This window comes from Tympanuchus pallidicinctus, unplaced genomic scaffold (genome assembly GCF_026119805.1).
Source record: "Tympanuchus pallidicinctus isolate F22 unplaced genomic scaffold, pur_lepc_1.0 scaffold23, whole genome shotgun sequence".
Classification (NCBI taxonomy): domain Eukaryota; kingdom Metazoa; phylum Chordata; class Aves; order Galliformes; family Phasianidae; genus Tympanuchus; species Tympanuchus pallidicinctus.
Genome location: NW_026294740.1, coordinates 554,132 through 578,614, shown reverse-complemented (window position 1 = coordinate 578,614; position 24,483 = coordinate 554,132). Strand labels below are relative to the sequence as shown.

General features: G+C 43.1%; 1 protein-coding gene and 2 long non-coding RNA genes across 3 annotated transcripts in view; 1 reads left to right on the top strand and 2 right to left on the bottom strand.

Moving 5' to 3' along the window:
• Positions 1-805: 805 nt before the first annotated feature.
• LOC128083185 (myosin heavy chain, skeletal muscle, adult-like) lies at positions 806-17,714 on the top strand. The gene is made up of 38 exons (XM_052688196.1): positions 806-1,041; positions 1,129-1,272; positions 1,368-1,524; positions 2,747-2,774; positions 2,872-2,983; positions 3,069-3,161; positions 3,646-3,709; positions 3,802-3,900; positions 4,006-4,109; positions 4,190-4,328; positions 5,046-5,164; positions 5,258-5,407; positions 5,697-5,867; positions 6,033-6,342; positions 6,468-6,538; positions 7,210-7,297; positions 7,389-7,506; positions 7,818-7,941; positions 8,025-8,161; positions 8,259-8,514; positions 10,103-10,345; positions 10,449-10,625; positions 10,710-10,855; positions 10,945-11,035; positions 11,122-11,511; positions 11,675-11,801; positions 11,976-12,094; positions 12,674-12,870; positions 13,247-13,430; positions 13,509-13,674; positions 13,847-13,971; positions 14,166-14,474; positions 14,574-14,777; positions 15,022-15,147; positions 15,239-15,409; positions 15,495-15,599; positions 15,740-15,835; positions 17,421-17,714. The coding sequence occupies exons 1-38, from the start codon at positions 835-837 to the stop codon at positions 17,574-17,576; spliced, it is 5,823 nt and encodes a 1,940-aa protein (XP_052544156.1). The 5' UTR covers positions 806-834; the 3' UTR covers positions 17,577-17,714.
• The window catches only part of LOC128083191 (uncharacterized), a 234,202-nt gene continuing 222,503 nt past the window's right edge, over positions 12,785-24,483 (bottom strand). Inside the window, exon 2 of the long non-coding RNA XR_008207982.1 lies at positions 12,785-13,358. This is a non-coding gene — a long non-coding RNA (uncharacterized LOC128083191). The remainder of the gene's footprint in view (positions 13,359-24,483) is intronic.
• Positions 15,830-23,522, bottom strand: LOC128083195 (uncharacterized). Its single transcript, XR_008207993.1, has 4 exons — positions 23,409-23,522; positions 22,522-22,634; positions 21,663-21,768; positions 15,830-16,419 (listed from the first exon to the last, which is right to left on the bottom strand). It is a non-coding gene; the product is annotated as an uncharacterized LOC128083195 (long non-coding RNA).

Here is a 24,483-nt window from a genome sequence, read left to right as displayed (position 1 = left end):
CTGGCCTGTCTCCACAGAAGGCTTCAAGGTAAGAGCATGCATTTTGTGAGCTTGGAAAAAGAGGACACTGTCCTTGCAATAATCCAGTCAATTTATCCTGCCCTTGCTGACCATTTCCATTATGGACTGTCCATGTGAACAAAACTGTTTATATAATTTCAGTGCATGTCTGTAACTGCAATCTAGGAATCTTCTCTAAAACTCTTTGCTGCATCAAGAAACAACTGCCATTCTTATTTCACAGGACTGACAATTTTCCCCTATAGAAGTCATTCTTAAAGGGCAATGCTAAATAATGCACTCCTACAGTACAGACTGTTTACAGGATTATTTACAGCTGCATGATTTCTCATTGTATCAGGCTTGTACAGACGTGCTTAGGCTAGACTGTTGAAAACAGGAAAGATCTAAAAAGTGAAGTAACTTAATTAATAGTCCACATGGTAATACTTTTAAAAAGGAAGCACTGTCTTAATGAATCATCATTCATAATTAAGGACCAGACAGAGAGTGGTTTTCTCCAGCTGTAGGTTCTTTTATGTGAAGGTCTCAAAACTGATCAGAATTGATCAAAGAGAGATGCAAAACTGTAGTCAGTATTGAGATGATATTCTATTATTTATTGTTGAGGTTTTTCAGAAGTCCAAGTCCCTCTCTTGAGTAGTACTTAGAACTTTAAAGTTCAAGTCAGAGTGAATGTAAGTGGTTGTTGCTAAGAGGCTTTCCTGAAGATTAACAAGAATTTTATTAGCTTCATTGTAAGGAATTTATCAGTGATCCACAACATTTTTGCCCCACTAGACTCTGCTGAGGTGCCTTCAGTGAAGAGCAGCCATGGCTTCTTCAGATGCTGAGATGGCTGTCTTTGGAGAGGCAGCTCCCTACCTCCGAAAGTCAGAGAAGGAAAGAATTGAGGCCCAGAACAAGCCTTTTGATGCCAAGTCATCTGTCTTTGTGGCCCATCCAAAGGAATCCTTTGTGAAAGGGACAATCCAAAGCAGGGAAACAGGGAAGGTCACTGTCAAGACTGAAGCTGGAGAGGTGAGAAAAAAGCAAGCTTCAGATCAGCATTTAATCATCACTCTGAGCTTTTAGCTGACATAGGCAGATCTTTCACTTCCTTTACAGACTCTGACCGTGAAGGAAGATCAGGTCTTCTCCATGAACCCTCCCAAGTACGATAAAATTGAGGACATGGCCATGATGACCCACCTCCACGAACCCGCTGTGCTGTACAACCTCAAAGAGCGTTATGCAGCCTGGATGATCTACGTAAGTACCAGCAGCTCTCTTCCTGGGCTGGTAGCTGGGGAGGACTGCTGTGCCAGGCTGAGTGGAAGCCAACGTGCCGTGTCCCTTCCTCGCAGACCTACTCGGGCCTCTTCTGTGTCACTGTCAACCCCTACAAGTGGCTGCCGGTGTACAACCCGGAGGTGGTGTTGGCCTACCGAGGCAAAAAGCGCCAGGAGGCCCCTCCACACATCTTCTCCATCTCTGACAACGCCTATCAGTTCATGCTGACTGGTGAGTTGATCCCAAATTCATTCTACTAAAAAGGTGTTTTAAAAATAAGGAGAATTTTCCTGATGACATATTATCTGTGTTTTGTTTGAGTTTTAGCATTAATCACTGCTTCTTTAAACAGGCTTTTTGACATTTGTATTTCTACAAAGGAAGTACAGAACCACAGATATTTTGTTAGGAAAAATGATATGCTAACTGCTACCATATATGCTAATTGATGAGTTTGCTTAATCTCCTGCAAATTGCTACTGTAACGAGCTTTAAGTAGGTGCAAATATAGGAGTCTTTCTTGGAAACACAACAAACATGCAACAATCAAAATACAGTGTTTGAGATTAATAGAAAATTAATGCACTCAGCTGTAAGGATCCGTATTTGCTGAGTATTGTATTCCCATTACAATCAATAAAGACCTGGACCATGTAATGAATATCTCGAAGGAGTAATTTCTGTGGCAAGAAGACACCTAGTGTCTGGTCTAGATTATACTGATCTATTGAGAATGAGGATAAAATGAAATGGTTTTCGAAAAATGATACATAGAGAAAATAAAAAGCTTTTAATAATCAATCTACACGGGCTTTCATCAATTTATTTGCTTTAGAATTTTTCTTCTCCTCCTTATTTTCTCTTCCAATGAGTGCATTTAAATCACTGGTTCAGATTTTATATCTTCTTTTCCCGTTCTTTTGTTACATGATGGAAAGTAAATCAAAATTAGAATAAAGCCTGTCTACTTATGATCTCAGAAATATATAATTTCTGTATATGTAGAATAAAAAATGAAATAAGTGAAACTTGATGAGAAAGATTGGTTAGACGTTATTGTTTGTGAGCTCTCCAGATTTTCCCAGCTATATTTTATCTCCAGGAGAATTTAAGTGAGATCAATCCCCAATCTCAATAATTTTGTCATATATACTTAGCAATGATTAGAGAAATCAGATGAAAAAAAAGAATACCTTTAAAGGCATATCAAAGGCATATATCTTTAAAAGAACAAAAAAGTTACTCTGAAGTGATATCTTTACTGAACTTGCTGAGAATTCATGTACTGGGGCTACATAGCATTGCTACACATTAACTGGAATATCCAGGGATTTTCATTGCTTTCCATCCCTGCCCCCCCTGCAGATTTCCATTCGTATTTGTCTCCTAGATTTGGTGTTTCTTGTTATTCATGAGCAGTAGGAAAAGCTTTATTATCTCTGTCTTTTCACAGACCGCGAGAATCAGTCGATCCTGATCACGTAAGTACGCTCCTGCTCGGGTCCCTGCGGGGCTGCCCTGTGCCAGGGGACCTTCTCCCTGACCTCACGCTCTCTGCTTCTCTGTTTGGCTCGACAGCGGAGAATCCGGTGCAGGGAAGACTGTGAACACGAAACGTGTCATCCAGTACTTTGCAACAATTGCAGCTAGTGGGGAGAAGAAGAAGGAGGAGCAGTCTGGCAAAATGCAGGTAAGTTAGGGAAAGTAGATAGAACACTTGATCTGTAATTGCCCTTGCAACTAAACAATATTAATGAATAATTATCATCCTGTAGGGAACACTTGAGGATCAAATCATCAGCGCCAACCCACTGCTGGAGGCCTTTGGAAATGCCAAGACTGTGAGGAATGACAACTCCTCACGCTTTGTAAGTTGCTGCTTCGGACAAAAACTTTCACAGAATCACAGCATGGTTGAGGTGGGAAGGTGTGTTTGGAGGTGATCTGCTCCAACCTCCCTACTCAAGAGAACATACCCAGAGCAGGCTGTCCTGCAGCACATCCTGGCAGCTTTTGAAGATCTCTAAGGAAGGAGATTCCACAGACTCTCTGTGCAATCTGTGTCAGCCATCGGCACAGTAAAGATGGAACTCTTGTGTTCCAAGTGTGTTTGTTTGTTTTCTCCTACTGTGTTTTGCCCTATCAGTAAGCAAGACTGGAAAGAGCCTGACTCCGACCTGTTTGCACCTTCCCTTGAGGCATTTCTAGACACTGAAAAGATGCCCCTGACATTTCTCTGTCATTTCTGTGCCTTCCCTCACAGAAATGGTGTTTCAGTCCTTTATTCTCCTTGCTTTATATAGGAGCAGTGAAATGCATCCAGGCTGAAATTGTTCTTTTTCCCCTCAACAGGGTAAATTCATCAGAATCCACTTTGGGGCCACAGGCAAACTGGCTTCTGCTGACATTGAAACTTGTAAGAGATGCTCCTGGCCTGCTCACATTCCTTCCCAAATTCCCACCTCCATGTCCTGTCTTGTACCTGACTCTTCCTTCTTTCCTTCTCAGATCTGCTGGAGAAGTCCAGAGTCACTTTCCAGCTCCCAGCAGAGAGAAGCTACCACATCTTTTATCAGATCATGTCCAACAAGAAACCAGAGCTAATAGGTAGGAAGGATCATTACATCTTTTTGGAGATGATCACTAAGCAAGTCTTTTCTCTGCTGCCCAGCTGAAAAACTAAGTTTGTATCCTTTCTATCCCTGCTTTCAGACATGCTCCTTATTACCACCAACCCATATGATTATCACTTTGTGAGTCAAGGTGAGATTACTGTTCCCAGCATTGATGACCAAGAAGAGCTTATGGCTACAGATGTGAGTAACATACAAAACAGGTAATTTTATGGTCAGCGACTCTTTTACAAATGTATTTATTTTACTGAGTCTGTTACCAGAGTGCCATTGACATCCTGGGCTTCACTGCTGATGAAAAGACTGCCATCTACAAGCTGACAGGGGCTGTCATGCACTATGGGAACTTGAAATTCAAGCAGAAACAGCGAGAGGAGCAGGCAGAGCCAGATGGCACAGAAGGTATCATCTAACTCAAGAAACTCTGTAAAGGATACAGTTTTTGTCACTAAAAGAGAGCTAAAATCAGGAAGATTTCAGGATTTTAGTATGTAAAATTAAGAATTAAAAAAACAGAATTCAATGGTCATGTAATTTTTGATACACCTACCTCATCTATCATATTTCTGTTTTAATTCTTTGACTACTTATTAAATAAAAATCTGGTGTGCACTGGCAGGAATTCAGGAACCATAGGCGCCTGCTGCATTAATGTTATTGGTCATACACTTGTTAGGATAGATTTATATTTTGGGGTAATTAAGTGCTCTAGTTCTAATGGCTCTAACACCTATTCACTCTCACCTGCTGGGAAGGAACAGATATGTGAGATGCATATTTGATTCCTCTCCTGTACAGAAGGACCTAAAGTCCACACCTCCAGTTCTCTGAATCAAGACTCACTTGCTATAGGAATAGAAAGTGTGAAGTATTGTACTCACGTCTGAAAGAGGATAAAAGCAGTGAGTTCTCCTTAATAACATTTGCAAAAACCAAAGCTTAGAAAGAACTTTGTGTCCTATAGAGAACAGAGACATTAGCTTTGTAGCTTTAACTCAAATATTTCTTTGCAAATTTGTAACAGTGAACATGGCTGTTACTTTTGAGACAATCTCTAAGGACCAAACTTAAGGCACTGTCCAACATTTAATTCTCTTCTCACTCTTTCTTGGTGCTTAGTTGCTGACAAGGCTGCCTACCTGATGGGTCTGAACTCAGCAGACCTGCTCAAGGCACTGTGCTACCCTCGAGTCAAAGTTGGGAATGAGTATGTGACCAAAGGTCAAACTGTGCAGCAGGTTAGAAACACAGTCACCTGAAACCATGCTTTGAATCAAGATCTCTTTGGTTCTCCTCTGCTCTGTACTCCAAACCCTTTCTCCATGCATCAGGTGCACAATTCAGTTGGTGCTCTGGCAAAGGCTGTCTATGAGAAGATGTTCCTGTGGATGGTTGTTCGCATCAACCAGCAGCTGGACACCAAGCAGCCCAGGCAGTACTTCATTGGTGTCCTGGACATCGCTGGCTTTGAGATCTTTGATGTGAGTAGCACAGCTTTCCTAGCAGTTTCTTAAAATGGCAATTGAGAATAAAGGGAATTCTGAGACATATTTAAGAGAAGATACAATCCTCTGCACTTTTCGTTTGGAATTGCCTTTTCCTTAATCACAGAAAAAAAGAAAAAAAGAAAAAAAAAAAAAGAAAAAAAGAAAAAAAAAAAGAGGGAGACCTTAAACTACAATCCACGAAGAAGAATTACACAGCAAAAAAATCTTGCTATTATTCCTGAGCCTTGCAAATATTTTTTGCAACTCTTTTTACTTTCGGCAGTTCAACAGCTTTGAGCAGCTGTGCATCAACTTCACCAATGAGAAACTGCAACAGTTTTTCAACCACCACATGTTTGTGCTGGAGCAAGAGGAGTACAAGAAGGAAGGCATTGAATGGACATTCATTGACTTTGGGATGGACCTGGCTGCCTGCATTGAGCTCATTGAGAAGGTATATTTCCATCAGCAAAAAAGATAAGCCTCAGTTAATTTTCTCTGTCAAATGATCATGAAATGCACAGAAACAACCTTCTCTTTTGACTCTACCTTCTTTTTAATCAAAAGATGCCTCCTTTTTTATCTGTTTCTCTGTCCTATCTGTTGTGCTATCTTCCAGCCCATGGGCATCTTCTCCATCCTGGAAGAGGAGTGCATGTTCCCCAAGGCAACTGACACCTCTTTCAAGAACAAGCTCTATGACCAGCATCTGGGCAAGTCCAGCAACTTCCAGAAGCCCAAGCCAGCCAAAGGAAAGGTTGAGGCCCACTTCTCCTTGGTGCACTACGCTGGCACAGTGGACTACAACATCACTGGTTGGCTTGAGAAGAACAAGGACCCCCTGAATGAAACTGTCATTGGGTTGTACCAGAAGTCATCTGTGAAGACACTGGCCTTACTGTTTGCCACCTACGGTGGAGCAGATGCAGGTCAGTTCTGTAAATTCTATCCTTTCATAAACATTCAAAGTTAATTGGAGCAGGGAACTCTAAATGTTTAATGTCTCCAATATGCAGAATCCATATTTGGTACTCTTCATTTTTATCATGTGCAGAGGCTGGCGGAGGCAAAAAGGGTGGCAAGAAGAAGGGTTCTTCTTTCCAAACTGTTTCAGCTCTTTTCCGGGTACAGTAATGTATTCCTTATCTCTTTGTAACATGGAGAAAGGGTAAAAGCAATATTAAATATTAAGGTGCTACTTTTGAATTACTGTGAAGTTGATAAAATTATTCTCATTACTGTTATTTTCAAGATTAATTTTAATATTGTTAATATGTATTGCTCAAAATCAAGTATTTATGCTTCAGTTATTAAGAAAAGAGAATCTTATTTTAGTTTGTTTGTTTTGAGAAGGTTGTACTATTTTTTTAAGTCTTTGGGTCAGACTTCAGCTGTAATTTTAGCATACCTGCATTTCTATGAGGCTTGTATTATGGTGAATTCAGAGTCTCCTTAGAAACATTTTCCAAGAAGGTATTTAACTTATTTAAAAACAGAATAAAACTGATTTTTACTCAAACAGATTAACTTTAGTAGATAGAACACAAAAAACTTCATTATTTTGTGTGGAAGCGAGAAACTGTATAATAGTTTCCACTGGATTAACAGCACAATATCAGTATTTCAGAATTCAATGATGACATTAACTATCTACAAATGGAATAAATGTTTGGGCTTTGTGGCTTTACCGGAGTGTTTGGAAGCATAGCTAATTCTGACAAGTCTCAACAGTCATTCCCATAAGCTTGATGTATCAGACACTAGACAAAACTGACATTACTTACTGATCCCTCTAGGAGAACTTAAACAAGCTGATGACCAACCTGCGGAGCACTCACCCCCATTTTGTCCGCTGCATCATCCCAAATGAAACAAAAACACCTGGTAAGAAGCTTAAGCAAAAAGAGATTTTCCTCTTTAACAACCATTCCCTCTTTGTAGAAAACTGGTATTCATTTATGCAATGAATTGTTAGGTGCCATGGAGCATGAACTGGTGCTGCACCAGCTGCGCTGTAACGGCGTGCTGGAAGGGATCAGGATTTGCAGGAAAGGCTTCCCCAGCAGAGTCCTCTATGCAGACTTTAAACAGAGGTAAAAGGCTTTCTCTCCTTACTGATTTTAGCTATGCTGAGTACCCTGTACAACTGATTAAACCCACTCTATTTCCTACTCTATGCACTGCACAGAATTTCTTTATTCTTTTCAAAAAAGAGGCTAATCCTACGGACTCGTCTCCATAAATATCAGCTTAAGTATCAGTAGTATTGAGGTTCTGCACACATCTGTTTCATTAGCATGAAAACAGTTCCTATAAAACTATCATTTCTCTCGCAGAACATCAAGGCATTCAATACAAGCAGTGTTTGCTTGTTGAATACATCCTAATCTGTTTTTGACTGCAGATACAAGGTTCTTAATGCCAGTGCCATCCCCGAGGGACAGTTCATTGATAGCAAGAAAGCTTCTGAGAAACTCCTTTCATCTATTGATGTGGACCACACCCAGTACAAATTTGGTCACACCAAGGTACCAACTCTCCTCAACTCAGTCCCTGTATCTGTGTTTTGTTCTCCCTGACAGTGATGCACTGCAATGTTCTGTTTCTCCAGGTGTTCTTCAAAGCTGGGCTGCTGGGACTCCTGGAGGAGATGAGGGATGAGAAGCTGGCACAGCTCATCACTCGCACACAGGCCAGGTGCAGGGGCTTCCTGATGAGAGTGGAGTACCAGAGAATGGTGGAGAGGAGGTAGGTGTTCCCCATCTTCACTTAAAGGCACTTTGGGGAAAGTCCTAGTAATCATATCACACAAAATAATCAAATGTGCATTTTAATTATGCTTCAGAGAGTCCATCTTCTGCATCCAGTACAACGTTCGTGCATTCATGAATGTCAAGCACTGGCCCTGGATGAAGCTGTTCTTCAAGATCAAGCCCCTGCTGAAGAGTGCAGAGTCTGAGAAGGAGATGGCCAACATGAAACAAGAGTTTGAGAAGACCAAGGAAGAGCTTGCAAAGTCTGAGGCCAAGAGGAAGGAGCTGGAGGAGAAAATGGTGTCCCTACTGCAGGAGAAAAATGACCTGCAGCTCCAAGTACAGGCTGTGAGTTTATCATTCACTTATCACAGAGAAAATAAGTTTGCATGTTCAGATTTTTCTTCATCAAACAGAAGGTCAGATTACAGAAGACCACAAGTCAGAAATTTGGAGATTTATCGATCATTTGTATGCAGTGTTTAGGAAACAGGTGTTTCCACATGATAAGCCCTCTTGAATGCCCGTACAAAGAATAAGTGAACATGAAGTTGGAGTCACTGCTTTTGCTTTGAGCTAAAGAAGTTATATCTACAGCTAGTAAACATGCAATACTCAGAGTTCTACCTAAACCCTCGACACCCTCTGAGCAATTGAATTCTGCAGAGGCTGTCTTCATAGCACCAGTATGTAGAACAGTGAATTCCTTCTGGAGTGTAAATGCAAGCCAGAGTTTAAACTAGTATAAGCTGTTCAGGGGAAGCCATCCACCCGTTTCTTATTTACTATAAACTAATCATTCACTCTGAAATTGGGAAATACATCTTCTTATTTCCACTTAGTTTGAGAAGATACAGACACCGAGTTCCTGTTTCTGAGAAACAATCATACCACCTGTGGGTCTTTTTCTGTCCTCCGCTATTAATTCCATAATAGACTCTATGTGCTTTTGATTTAACTAGTGTAAATCAAGGTCAAGTTATAATGAAAAAAAATATTTTTTAAGTTTTTTTTGAACACTGAAATTTTTTGCATCTCTTTTTTTTTATTTTTTTTTTTTTTATTTTTTATTTGCACTGTATGGTAGCTTATTGTAATCAGTGCTCTAAGAACCCTGTAGAGACACAGCACTTTACAAAATAAAACACTGATTAAAAATAAGCACAAATATATTTAGCATTCAAGAATCACTATAAAAATCAGCTTAGATTAGATAAATTAACAGATAAAACCAGTACACAGTACTTAATTATTCAGTTATTTGAACATTCCAATAGAAAAATAGGAAAACTGTGTTATCTATTTTCCCTGGTATTTGAAGAAAAATAAATACCCCATTAAAATCTCTTGTCAGATATTTACCTCTCAAGAGTATTTGGAAAAAAGCAAATTTATAATATCAAAAATCTCACCAGAATAAGAGGATGTGGCTTTCAGTTGAAATCTGCATATGAAACTCCATACAAACTTTGGGAAGATGATAGGTAGAAGATGTGCATGAGTTATACCCCATTTAATAAAGGAGCATTCTTAATAAATTTATAGACTCCTTTTCTTCCATTAAATTGTTCCTTAGATTACCAAAACTATTACTCCTCACAAAAAAGTGTTTTCTACAGGATTAAATCACAAAAGAAAATTCAATACAGCATTTTTAAATTAGAAAGAGTCTGTAACATCTTTGTTTACTGTGTAAGTGAGAATTTCTCACACTTACCCCATCCATCAGACGCATTTAGGAGAGAAAAAAGATTCAGAATCAATAGTTTCCAGAGAAAGGTTGTGTACCCTTCCCAAAAACAAACAAACAAACAAAACCAACACATTCAGCAAAATAAGTCAGTTGTGTGAGTAATAGACAATTTCAGCCCTGCTTTTACAACACATTTAGAAAACTTCAGAACATAAATGAAGAAAATATGTGTCTTCCCCTCAGGAAGCAGATAGCTTGGCTGATGCTGAAGAAAGATGTGATCAGCTCATCAAAACCAAAATCCAGCTGGAAGCCAAAATTAAGGAGGTGACAGAACGAGCTGAGGATGAGGAGGAAATTAATGCTGAGCTGACAGCCAAGAAGAGGAAACTGGAGGATGAATGCTCAGAGCTGAAGAAAGATATAGATGACCTGGAGTTAACGTTGGCTAAGGTTGAGAAGGAAAAGCATGCCACTGAAAACAAGGTACGAGGCAGAAGTTGTCACTCTGGAAAGAATTCTGCTTTGATACACAGTATGAAATTGTGAACAACATTTTTTATATACATTTACTTCCCACTTGTCAAAGGTGAAAAACCTCACAGAGGAGATGGCAGCCCTGGATGAGACCATTGTGAAGCTGACAAAAGAGAAGAAAGCCCTCCAAGAGGCCCATCAGCAGACACTGGATGACCTGCAGGCTGAAGAGGACAAAGTCAATACGCTGACCAAAGCTAAAACCAAGCTGGAGCAGCAAGTGGACGATGTAAGCAAAATGCATATAGCCATTACAGGACAGTTGTGGAGATAAATATGGCTGGCAGAGCACTGATGATCCCATTCTGTTTAGCTGGAAGGGTCCCTGGAGCAAGAGAAGAAGCTGCGCATGGACCTTGAGAGAGCAAAGAGGAAACTTGAAGGAGACCTGAAGTTGGCCCATGATAGCATAATGGATTTGGAAAATGATAAGCAGCAGCTGGATGAGAAACTGAAGAAGTAAGTGAGGTTGTGGGACACCTGAGTGCTGGGCAGGTGCACGTAGGAGGTTTTGTTCAGGTGTTAACACAGTTTGTTTTGTGCAAAAGGAAAGACTTTGAAATCAGCCAAATCCAGAGCAAAATTGAGGATGAGCAAGCCCTGGGCATGCAGTTGCAGAAGAAGATCAAGGAGCTGCAGGCAAGTCTCTGGTCCTTCCCTTCTGGCCTTCAGAAAACATCTGAAGGAGAAGGACATGGGTGTGAAGGGTCCCTGATGCTCCCCAGGCCCGTATTGAGGAACTGGAGGAGGAAATCGAGGCAGAGCGAACCTCTCGGGCCAAAGCAGAGAAGCACCGAGCTGACCTCTCCAGGGAGCTGGAGGAGATCAGTGAGCGCCTGGAGGAAGCAGGAGGGGCTACAGCAGCTCAGATTGAGATGAACAAGAAGCGTGAGGCAGAATTTCAGAAGATGCGCCGTGACCTGGAAGAGGCCACGCTGCAGCACGAAGCCACAGCTGCCGCCCTGCGGAAGAAGCATGCGGACAGCACAGCGGAGCTTGGGGAGCAGATCGACAACCTGCAACGAGTCAAGCAGAAGCTGGAGAAGGAGAAGAGTGAGCTGAAGATGGAGATAGATGACTTGGCCAGCAACATGGAGTCTGTCTCCAAAGCCAAGGTACAGGATACTTTAGACTTATTATCCCTATGGCCAAAAACATGATTCTGAACCTTTAAATTACAATTTGCAATCGCACTCTGTAGTGTTACTTTTCATCACAAGAGCATCATACCAGAATATAATGATGTGCTCCTTTTCTCTAAATGTTCTTCATACCTAGGCAAATCTGGAGAAGATGTGCCGCACACTGGAAGATCAGCTGAGTGAGATTAAGACAAAGGAGGAAGAGCATCAGCGCATGATCAATGACCTCAATACTCAAAGAGCTCGACTGCAGACAGAAGCAGGTAAGGTATCCATACACTCCTGAAGAATGGGAAAATTTCCAAGTAATTCTGCCAAGAAAAGTGCCATGTTGTATTCAAGTTGGCCTATCCTCTATAAACTAGCATAAAGTGTTATAAGCGCATCTTGTTTTAGTATTTCTCTTGAAATTACAATCTATCTGTAAAATTTTTCAGGTGAATATTCACGGCAGGTGGAAGAAAAAGATGCTTTGATATCTCAGTTATCAAGAGGCAAGCAGGCATTTACTCAACAGATTGAGGAATTAAAGAGACATCTAGAAGAAGAAACCAAGGTACCTCCTTTGTTTTGTAGCAGGGTAGGCTTGGGATTCAGCTAATTTTTTTCTTAAATAATTCCTATAATTCTACATAAAATCAAAATTTTCATTTTGCACATTTCGAAACTGGTGGACAGCTTCGCAAACCACCATACCTATTGGAGGAAGAAAGTCAATGAAGGCATCACCTCCAAAGTGGATATAAAAGTAGGGAAGGTCATCCTTAGATTTTCAGTTGGTTTAATGATGGTGTATACTGTTCATATGCCATTGCCTAATGGTATATAAACAAGACTGATATACGTCTATATAAACTGAGTTTCTATTTTACTTTAATGCAGTATGACATTCAGAACAAATTTCAAAGAATTCAGACTAACATTTTTTCTTTAGAATCTACCCATCATATCTCCTGAACAAACATTCCATGTTCTGATGATTGAACTATTAAGAACCTTTTGAGAATATATACACACTTTTTCATATTGAGCTGACCACAGATTTCTGATTCAAATTGCTTTAAACAATTTTCCCTTTCTCACCATACTACTGTCTCACAGGCAGTTCATTGCCTTAATAAAATTTTCTCCACAGGCCAAGAACGCCCTCGCCCATAGCTTGCAGTCTGCCCGCCATGACTGTGACTTGCTCCGGGAACAATATGAGGAGGAGCAGGAAGCCAAGGGTGAGCTGCAGCGTGCCCTGTCCAAGGCCAACAGCGAAGTGGCCCAGTGGAGAACCAAATATGAGACGGACGCTATTCAGCGCACAGAGGAGCTGGAGGAGGCCAAGTATGTGGAGGGGAAGGCTGGTAGAAAGTAGTGGAAATTTGAAGAAATCTCTGACATACTGAAGGGCAAAAGACAAATAGCAGTTTGGAGAGGAGTGATAAGAAGGGAAATTTGTGCTGTTGAGATGGTGGTTTCAAAAGGACAAATAGGCAATGTGATAGAATGCAAGACAAAGGCAGTGTATGATGTATGCAGTGAGATGAGGAATTGATGAATTTCTAGACTTGAGGAAAGGAAAAGGGAATAAAGTTTGGGAGACGCTCTGCATTAGGTGCATCTGGGGAGAACACTGTGAAGTGCCTCAGTACGGTAGTGAAAAAGACAGAAAAATCTCCACTTTGCTCCCAAAGTCTGAGCTGTGCTTACAACCTTCCAGGAAGAAGCTGGCACAGCGCCTGCAGGAGGCAGAGGAACACGTTGAAGCCGTGAATGCCAAATGTGCTTCCCTGGAAAAGACAAAGCAGAGGCTGCAGAATGAGGTGGAGGACCTCATGATTGACGTGGAGCGAGCAAATGCTGCCTGCGCAGCTCTGGACAAGAAGCAGAAGAACTTTGACAAGGTATTCTGGGCTCCAGGCCTGTGTTTCCTGGGCACACAATGATTGTCGCATCCAAACTCACAATCTGTTTTTCCTCAGATCCTGGCGGAGTGGAAGCAGAAGTACGAGGAAACGCAGGCTGAGCTGGAGGCCTCCCAGAAGGAGTCTCGCTCCCTCAGCACAGAGCTGTTCAAGATGAAGAATGCCTATGAGGAGTCCCTGGACCACCTGGAAACGCTGAAGCGTGAGAACAAGAACTTGCAGCGTAAGTCGCTCAGCCTTTCCTGCTGGCAGGGCTTTCTCAGAAGCTCTCCTGCCCACCTCTCCACCTGGATCTGTGCCTGCAGTGATGGGAGCAGAGCTGTTATGCTGGGGTCACAGGGCCTTTCCCTCTATGCTCTATACCTGACCATGTGAATGTTCATTCTTCTCTACAGAGGAGATTTCTGACCTCACGGAGCAGATTGCAGAGGGAGGAAAGGCGATTCATGAGCTGGAGAAAGTCAAGAAGCAGATTGAGCAGGAGAAGTCTGAAATCCAGGCTGCCTTGGAGGAAGCTGAGGTACATGCTCATAATAACCGGCATCCACACTAAAAATATCAGCAGGGAGGAAATCTGACTAAGAAAGGCATGGTTGTCCTCTGTTCTGGCTACAGGGCATACCTACCTCAGATTTCCTGAGATATTCTGTATTCAGCTAGAAAGTAAGAAGTCGTTTTACTTACATGGATAAGTGATGACAATTATTTGTCCAGGCCTCCCTGGAACATGAAGAGGGGAAGATCCTGCGTCTCCAACTGGAGCTCAACCAGGTCAAGTCTGAGATTGACAGAAAGATAGCAGAGAAAGATGAGGAAATTGACCAGCTGAAGAGAAACCACCTCAGAATTGTGGAGTCCATGCAGAGCACCCTGGATGCTGAGATCAGGAGCAGGAATGAAGCCCTGCGGCTGAAGAAGAAGATGGAGGGAGACCTGAATGAAATGGAGATCCAGCTGAGCCATGCCAACCGTGTTGCTGCAGAGGCACAAAAGAACCTGAGAAACACGCAGACAGTGTTGAAGGTCTGTTCAGCAAAATACAAATAAGGGACTGTCTTCCCTGACATTTTAGTCACCTTGGGTTTGCTGTGCCCCTTGTCGTTTCTCTTGTCTCTTCTACAGGATACCCAGATACACTTGGATGATGCTCTCAGGACTCAGGAGGACCTGAAAGAGCAGGTGGCCATGGTGGAGCGCAGAGCAAACCTGCTGCAGGCTGAGATTGAGGAGCTACGGGCAGCCCTGGAGCAGACGGAGCGCTCGAGGAAAGTGGCTGAGCAGGAGCTTCTGGATGCAAGTGAGCGTGTGCAGCTCCTCCATACCCAGGTGAGGCCTTGATGCTCCAACTAGTTGTGTAGGCACTGTTACAGTGGCAGGAAATAGTAGTGCCAATGCAAAAAACATGGTCACAGTCCATCAGCTTAGCCCACCACTGAAATTGTGTAAACAGCCATTTCACAAAGAATTCCACATTTAAAATGCAAAGGTTGAAGAGTAAAGAATTGGTTTAGACTGTCGCTGGTGTATTCCAGGTCTCAGAGTACAAGTCTTGCAATCTCTATTTGTACAGAACACCAGCTTGATCAACACCAAGAAGAAACTAGAAACAGACATTGCCCAAATTCAGAGCGAAATGGAGGATACCATCCAGGAAGCCCGCAATGCTGAAGAGAAGGCCAAGAAGGCCATCACCGATGTGAGTCGTGGCTCTTTCACTGCTGACAGCCGACACAGTTCTCCCAAGAAGTCTCTGACCCCAAACTCGCTTTGCTGCTTTGCCTCTCCAGGCGGCCATGATGGCAGAAGAGCTGAAGAAGGAGCAGGACACCAGTGCCCACCTGGAGAGGATGAAGAAGAACCTGGACCAGACGGTGAAGGACCTGCAGCTCCGTCTGGATGAGGCAGAGCAGCTGGCCCTGAAGGGAGGCAAGAAGCAAATCCAGAAGCTGGAGGCCAGGGTGCGTAGGGCTGGTATTTGTGCAAGTGTGTGCAACGCCAGGTCAGAGATAGCAGGGAAGCTCCAAAATGGGCTTTTCATTGCAGGTGCGGGAGCTGGAAGGGGAGGTTGATGCTGAGCAGAAGCGCAGCGCTGAAGCCGTGAAGGGTGTGCGCAAGTACGAGAGGAGGGTGAAGGAGCTGACCTACCAGGTAAGGCTGATGGCATCTTTGTGTTGACATAGCATTCTATAGGAAGCCACTGCATTTCTCTATGAACTCCAAGAGGAAATGTCATTTTGTCGTGTGGGGAAAATAATTCCTCTCTCTTTCCTGCTTACTGTCTGCTTTAGTCTGAGGAAGACCGGAAGAATATTCTTAGACTCCAGGATCTGGTGGACAAACTGCAGATGAAGGTGAAATCCTACAAGAGACAAGCTGAGGAGGCTGTAAGTATTTCCGGTAGAGTTAACAAATACAACTTCCTGAGGTGGAACAGAAAATATATCAGGGACTTGGAAAGCATAGAAACTGGTGAATAATGATGGCTTCAACTGGATATAGTTTTGTGTTTACCTTCAAGAGACTCCTCCTTATGAATCCTCTGTTGGATGGTTTACCTAGAGAAGTTTAATGGCTCTAGTAATATATTCCTGATAATATAACTGGCGTTGCTTTATTTGGGCCATGCTGTTTTCAGGGGTAAACTGAGAGATATGCTGTAGTCTCTTTCATACTGGAGGGCAGACTGGCAGATAGGGCTCACAACCATTCTCTTAGCTGATAAATTTCTGAGGTCTGATTTCTTCCTCCACACAGCCAAGTACAGAGAAATTTTGCTGAACTATGATGTTTGGTTGATTTGAGAGGGGGAGATTTAGGGCATCTTAACTGACTTACCTCTTTCCTGTTCCTCACCTTATATTAGGGATTGCAGAACTAGGACACTGAACCAGACGAGGAGATAGAAATTTTTAGTTCATCTGTTGAACTGGAAAAAAGTTTCCATTTTCTCTGCAAAGCAATCAACTTCCTTAAAAAAGTAGTGAGTTAAGAGTTACTTCCCACAGAGGCTGGGAGTGTGGATTGCAAGAGGTTTGTATGGCTATGGAAGGGAATCACAAAATCACAGAATTGTAGGGGTTGAAAGGGACCTCCAGAGCTCATCGAGTCCAACCCCCTGCCAAAGCAGGTTCCCTACACCAGGTCACACAGGTAGGCATCCAGGCAGGTCTTGAACATCTCCAGAGAAGAAGACTCCACCACCTCCCTGGGCAGCCTGTTCCAGTGCTCCTCACCTCACTGTAAAGAAGTTCCTTCGCACATTGGTGCAGAACTTCCTATGCTGCAGTTTCTGTCCGTTTCCCCTTGTCCTGTCTCCACTCATTACTGAAAAGAGTCCGGCCTCGCCATTCTGCCTCCCACACCTTAGATATTTATAGATCTGGATCAAGTCCCCTCTCAGTTTTCTTTTCTCAAGGCTGAACAGACCCAGTTCACTCAGCCTTTCTTCATAGGAGAGATGCTCCAGGCCCTTCACCATCTTCGTGGCTCTCCGCTGGACTCTTTCCAAGAGTCCATATCATGCAGTTACATATCAGTGCTGTCACAGCAAATGTGGAGAAGGAATGTGAAACTACACTCACCAGTGGCACAAGAAGGCAGTTCCCTATCATCACTTATAAACCCACCTGTGGGGAACAAGCATACTTCCTTAGCCCAAACTTTTTAGTATGAAGACTAAACAGACTGCCAAAATTACACTACAGTTAGACTGTTGAGCTATGCTAATTTCAGACACAATCTGGAGGGCAAAAGTGAGATAAGACTTCAAAAACTGCTTTCCTTAGTTCAAATGGGATAATTTAAATAAGTGAAAATGAAAAGGTCTTTGGGAGGGTTCTGGGTCAGCAATGGGAGACAGGAAGTCCATGCTTCGTGCTGGGGAGACACCACAGTCCCTGAAAGCCTGCACAAAGGAAGACTGAAAACGTTGTCTTGGGTCCTCACCACCAACTCCCTCTCCCTGTACAGGAGGAGTTGTCCAACGTCAACCTCTCCAAGTTCCGCAAGATCCAGCACGAGCTGGAGGAAGCTGAGGAGCGGGCTGACATTGCAGAGTCACAGGTCAACAAGCTCCGAGTGAAGAGCCGGGAGTTTCACAGTAAGAAGATACAAGGGGAAGAGTGAGGATGTCACGAGGCAGCAAAGCAGCGTGAGGAGTGCACAAAATGTGAACCCTCTGTCACTTTCTTTTGCAATGCCTTTGTAACCATGCCAGTGTCTAGAGAATAAAAACCATAGATTAATATGCATAAGCACTACAAACAGTGGCTTCCTTGTTGCTTTCTTTTTCTTCTTTTCCTTTCTCTCTGATTTTCCTTTTTTCTTTTCCTTCTTCATTTTACTTTTTCATATTTTTTTTCTTTTTTTCTTTTTTTTTTTTCTGTTTTAATTTCCTTTCTCTTTTTTGTTTCCTTTTTCATTTGAATGAGTTGGGATATTACTGATGCAGCTACATACATTGTTTTCAGTCTCCTTGCACTACTCTTGCCCTCACATATTCTTAATGCTTCTCCTACTGTCCTGTCAGCACAGCTTACGTGCCATGTGAGTGGCAAGAGAGAGCGATCCCTTCCCTTTTTCCTTCTCTGCTATGGGTTGCAATCATGGCAACCACAGATCCTAAACTCTGGTCTCTAACTAAGCTATCAGATGGCGCAGTGTATCACACCATGAAGGACAGACAGTTCCTCAGCAGAAACAATTTCCTGCAGACACCAAAATTAGTGCACTGTCATGACACTTTGATGGTGCCTCTAAACTGTGCATTTTCTCTTACTTTAGATTCTCTGAGCTGATGCCATCTATTTGTGGTTTCCCTCCAATGTGGCAGAAGGCTGAGCCCTGCCTGGGGCCACCTACCGAAAGGAAGCCTCCTCAGGGCTGATTTTCCACACGTTGCATAGAAGAACGCACCTCCTCAGCCCATCACCTGAATGTCAGCCTTGTCAGCTCTTGCACAACTGGCTGCGTGCAGCACAGCCTCAGGCAAGGGAAAAGAAGAAAGCTGATGGGTGTTTTACTACCAGGTAGATGGACTTATGGCCTACATAAAGGCTGAGCTGACAACATTGTGGAGAGTCTGAGGTTGTAGGGGAAGGGAGAAATTGACAAATACTTTTTATACAAAGGAAAATGTTACAACAAGCACTGATAGGAAAGGGAAGGTAATTCACTGAAGATGAAGCAGCTACGAAATCAAGAGCCTGTGTCTGTTCTCTTCTGACCTATCACAATATTTACCTGCACAAAGTTACCTGCCAACGCTCCCAGGGATGCGGTCAAAACAAAGCAGGCAGAGGAGTGCCTGAGTCTGGGACAGGCGGGCCTGAGGCCTGCCCTCGCGTCCCCAGCGAATTCTCAGCTCCCTCCTGGCTCCCATCTCCTGGGCTCTCAGGTCCCACCGCATCGCCCAGCAGCTTCACAAGCGTCATCCCCAGAAGCGCTGACAGGCTGCGGGGCTTGTGCACAGAGCTCTGCAGTTGCCTGTGCCAGGAGGATGGCTGTCATTTGTCTCCCTTCAATCCTCAGCGCCCAAAGCTCAAAATAACCCCCCTCGCAAGGCTCCTGCGTGGGGCCGGGCCTGCTGCTGTAGATGATACGCCTCCATGAATAGCACTCGAAGACATTCCTCAGCGGGTAGCTTGCCTTCTATATCTCACTGCGGCGTGCTGCCGTGCAGGAGCTGGACAACTGTGCTGTGTCCTAAGATGGCAGATGCTATTCTTGTCCCAGAAAGTCTTGCTCCGTCCGGCACAGCTCCTTTCTCAGCTGAAATGTGAACAGTCAGAAGCCGGCCGGAGGGGCCCCTCTGAAGCCAGTGGAAATGGCAGTGTGTGAACGCGGCCCCTGGGTGCTTGCCCTGCTCTGCTGGGATGTGCTGTGCCACCAGGAGCACGGCTGCTGCACAGCTGCTGCTGGTGTTCAGCTTGGGGTGCGTGTGGTGGGGGTGATCACCCCTCCTGGGTATCAACAAATGAAAAAGGTGAGCTGTTGCCCTCAGAGTTCACAGCTGCTTCTCCTTGCAGCCTCAATGGGTGAGGGACAAGTCAGAGCTCACTCTCAGCTTCAGAGGCTCGCAGAAAGTTCAGCCCCCACAGGCAATCAGGCGGAGGAAGTCAAGGCCCAGAGGCATCAGCTGGGAGAGTGGCTGCGCCTGTCCCCTCGTCCCCTGGCCCGTTTCATCCCCATGAGCTTTCTTTCCCCTCAGCCTCGGGCTCCAGCAGCTCCTGTCACTCACGGGGAGCTCACGCAGGCAGCCCTGCTCTATTTGTGCTCCGGGCACAAGTTGCCAGCAGGTGGCAGAACGGAGCCGCTGAGGCGGTCCCTCCTTCGGGTGCCGTGCGTGCTACGGCCAGCAGCCAGCTCTCAGGAACGCTGTACCTGACACATAGGCTGGGTGGTTTTCAGGGACACGTGGTGGGTCCAGAATGTTAATCGTAGTTTAAGGTGGGAGTACAACAAAGGTGTCCATGCTGCACAGCTGTCATGGAAGCAAATATCTGGAACTGAGAGATCTGCTACAAGATCAAATTCCTCTTTAGCACTAAGTATTAATGAAGACATGCTGAAAGATCATGCATGCAGTTTGTGCTAATCCACCATGATGGTTTACACAGACCTGAAGTGATTCAGCAGCTGGGTAACAACATTCCCTAGAGATGCTGTCCCTGCTGTAGGGTAGAAGGTCCAGCATGCGAGTTTCTGTGCTGCCATGACTGCAGGTATAGAAGAGCCCCCCTTCTTGCTGCACCGTTCTTAAAGTTACCTCCTTTCTCTTGTTGAAAAGCGTGAAGTCTTTTTTTTTCTAATTTTTTCCCCATGTGGATGAGCTAGCCACAACTACAAGTGGAGAGAACTTTGAAATGCCAAAAAACATGGATACTTGCCTTCTTCAGGTGAGCTCTGCTTCATGCCTTTGTTTGTGTGGAACCCCTCTCTAAGGAGGAGTCTGTGTGCCTTTGGCCCAGAATGTGATATTTCCTTTATGTCACCTCTACTGAGATGTAAGTAGTCTGTACTAGCATGACAGTGGCAGGGACCTCTGCCTCCAGAGTCTGACGTGTCTAGAATAAAATCTACAAGAGCATTTTGGCATCCCGCCCTGTCATTTCTGTTGGGTTTTAAAGCAGAGGAGTTCTGTGCCACACTATGGAACCACACAGTATCGTGAACATGTGCTTCCATTTTTGCCATAAAGCAATTATCATGATTACCTATTGTGTTTACACAAGATGGCCTATACACTTTGTGAAGGGTTTGAGAGCTTCTGGGAGAGGGACATCAAAGCACTATGGCAGGACAAAAGGGGATCAGGATAATGAGAAGCTGTTCTAAAATGGAGAAACTGTCTCCAAATCAAGAAAGAAATTTAATGAAGAGGAACAAAACACTTTTGGGAAGATATGACAGAGAAATGCACAGCTTTTAGCTGTTAACCAGAAAGGAAGTGAGGTCTGGAACAAATCACTGGCACTGTGTCACAGCTATGAAAAAGGGATATTTTGATATTTTTGAATATGCTCCTAACAATTTATTTGGTTTGTACTGGTGTTTGGATGTTACTGTTGTAAACCTACAGTGTTTCTATAGAAGGAAACGATTTACATTTCACTTAGTTGGACTGGTAATTATATGAATGTGAAAATCGCTAGCTTTATGTTATAGTTTTAACAAAACAAAATCATATTAGGATTTACTTTAATTTAGAAATACCTTAAATATGTAATTTACCTTCAAGTAGGATTGAAAATTATCCTATTTGAATCATAGAATTATAGAATCCTTAGAGCAGGAAGGGATCTCTGAAGGCCTGACCCTGCTAAAAAGTCTGTTCCTGTACCTCCCCTAAGATACTTAAGATACTGTTTTCTGATTATCTGCTATGTGTGAAGGTCAGGGGTTGATTTGCACTGAGGCACTATTTTTAGAGTAAAATTGTCTGTCATCTGATCAGTATTAGTGCAAAGATCCTGAGAAAAACATTGGCCCCTGGTGGTCTAAAGAAAGATCTCCCAGAGGAAAGTTTAAAATAGATGTAGATGATGTGCTCATATAGAGCTGCTGTTCTGTATGGTTTGAATGCATTATCTGTGTTCTAGTTACAGCAGAGAAACTGGCTGTAAATATTTCCCTTCAATGTCACTAAAGCCACACTGAACAATTCACACTGTGATATCCTGATAGGAGCTTCAAGAGGAAAACACACAGTACCTGAGCCTTCCTGTTAGGGTTTCATGACAGCACTCTTACATCTCCAGCAGAACAGACACCACCACCTTCTCATACCAGCAGCTCCCTGAAGTCAGCACAGTGCTGCCTGAAGAAATAAAATGTACACAGAAGGTTTGGAAATGAGGCACTAGGGGTAAAATGCAGGCTTAGCAAATATGAGAGGCAGACAGTAGTGCAGTCGTGAGATGGCTCTGCTCTGAGGCCCAGCAAGGCATCCCGCTCACAAATGATACTGGTCAACTGGAAAGCTTGCCAGGGAGCTGAAGACATTGACTTGCTGTGGAGATGATATATACCTGTGCTGTCTGGCAAAGCAGTGACCAAGTGAAATGGTCTGAAATTTAGCTGATTAGGCTAATTTAAGTGAGGCTAATTTTACTTGAATGCCAGTGAAGTCTGTTCTCTGTGCGAGGTATTCTGCCATGGACTAGTCTCCAAACTGAAAATAAGTTTTAAGAATGTTGCTCTTTCAATGTAAATAATGAATATGGGAATAACCAGTAGAAAATATCTCACATGATGTAAGTACTGTATGTTGTTTCTGCAGATGTGAATGCTTTTCATAATTTATTACTATGACATTTTTATGTTCAAAAGCCTGTCATTTTGTTTTTTTTAATAAATAAAGCAGGATAGGTTGTTAGACATATAACCACTTCTAGTAAAAAATATTAGCTATGAAAAATCTGTACAAATCTATCTCCATAGAGTAACCCATCTCCCACATATGAACTTCCAGTTGAAAAACATACTATCACCATTCCTTCTTTCATTCCATTCTCCAATTCTTTTTGCCTTTTCCTTCCTCTTCTGCTGTCATCAGAGCATGTCCACTCACCTGCTCTGTAACTGGAGCTGTTTGTCTGCTTTGTCATCTGACGAAAATTGCATTCTGAATGTCTCCTCCTCAACCAGCACCCACTGCCCAGATACAATTCACTGTGACATTTGCTGGAGAGATAAGAGGAATTTCAGAAACCGTAGAAATTTGATGTGTATTCAAGAGCTGTCTTGAATACACTCTTCAAAACTAAGTTCTGTATTTCTTCCTCTTCAAAACTAAGTTCTGTATTTTCTTTCTATCTAATTTCTAGATGATTTTGCCCTCCATCTTCCCTTTTCTTTGTAAGATTGACTTGTACTGTATGGGTAGCTCCTTCAGTGATATTAGAGGGAAGTACAGACATTCCAGGTTTTCAAATCTACTGTTGAAACTTCCCAAATAGAAGTCATTTATCTTTTCCCTGCTCTAAAGTTAAATAGCAATGGTATCAGGCTTTGCATAAATCAGTCATCAAACAAAGGAATAGGATTAGAAGATGACAAAATCGTCTGAGCCCATTCACAGCTAGCCCAATATACAAGAATTTTCTCAAGAGAAACAGACACAAAGGTTAACTCACTTAACCTGAGGATGTATCTTATCTTTACCGTTATCATTATCAAACCAACAACATGGCCAGGATGCCCTTCATATGACCAGATTAATTAGCCGTTTCATTTATTGGGCTTATCACTGGGTTTTCCCAATAAATCTTTTCCAACTTCTTTTCTGATCCATCCTTTCTAGCACTGCTCATCTGGAATAATAGCTAAAATCCCTTACCCAGACTAGATAAACTACATCAGGAACAAAGAAAACTCTCATCATATTATATTTAAATTGACACATCATCCAACTTTCAATAGTATAAAGGGAACTTTTTAAATGGAAAATGTCCTTACCATCTCCAATGTTCACTGCTTAGCCACAACTTAGCAGAAGTGTCAGGATGAAGAGCTTTGCACCAGAGAATTAGTATTCCAGCATTTCTCCTTGTCTCATGCCAGGATTCCTGAGAGGTCCCCCTCTACACTGCACTGGTGTGGCTTCACCTTGAGCACAGGGTGCAGTTTTGGGCACCACAGTCCAAAAAGGGCGTAATACTATTGGAGAGTGTGTAAAGGAGGGCTAGAAAGATGGCAATGTTCTAGGAGTGTGTGAGGAGCAGCTGAATTCCACTTTTGGGTTTGTTCAGCCCAGAGAAGACTGAGGGGAGGCCTCATGGTGGCCTGCAGCCCTCTCAAGGCGTACAGCTCCCTTGTGGCCTGCAGCTCTTTATGGCCTGGTGACCAGTGATAAAACCTGAGAGAACAGCATGGAGCTTCATCAGGGAAGTTCAGGTTGGATATCGGGAAATGGTTCTTCACCAGAGGGCAGCTGAGCAATAGAACAACCTTCTCAGTGGTTTCCTCAGGTTTCAGCTGAGATGGAGTTCTTCTCTTCAGAGTGTCTGGAGTGATGCTATATTTTGGTTCTAAGGAGTAAAACAATATCAGTAACACACTGATGTTTATGATTGCTTCTAAGAGCAGCAATGCAGAGCCAATGCCATTCTCAGTGAAGGGCCCAAGGAGCTGGGAAGGAACAGAATTAGGACAGGTGACTTACACTGCCCACAGGGATATTCCATTCCATGTGACATCATGCAGAAAGAGTTTTGAAGGGAAGTTTGTCTCCGCTTTTCCATTGCTCAGAGGGTTAGCTCAGGATCGGTTAGGGGGTGTTGAGCAATTGCTTGTACATCACTTGTAACATACACACACACATATATGTATGTCATCATTATTATAATTTTCCTATTCTCTATCTTAGTAAATAGTTTTATCTCAACCCACAAGTTTTTTTTTTTTTTTTTTTTTTTTTTTTCTCTGACTCGCTCTCCTACCTTGCTGGGAAGAGCAGGGAATAAGAATGACTGTGTGGTGCTTAGCCACTTGCTGAGTTAAACCACAACACTCAGGAAGTGGTGCTGATACC

Bases quoted from the DNA above. Each gene is read 5' to 3' on its own strand.
- LOC128083185 (XM_052688196.1), top strand. From the start codon at position 835: ATGGCTTCTTCAGATGCTGAGATGGCTGTCTTTGGAGAGGCAGCTCCC. The intron at 8,515-10,102 runs GTGAGTTTATCA...TCTTCCCCTCAG, and splicing joins TGCAGCTCCAAGTACAGGCT to GAAGCAGATAGCTTGGCTGA. The intron at 10,626-10,709 runs GTAAGCAAAATG...CATTCTGTTTAG, and splicing joins TGGAGCAGCAAGTGGACGAT to CTGGAAGGGTCCCTGGAGCA.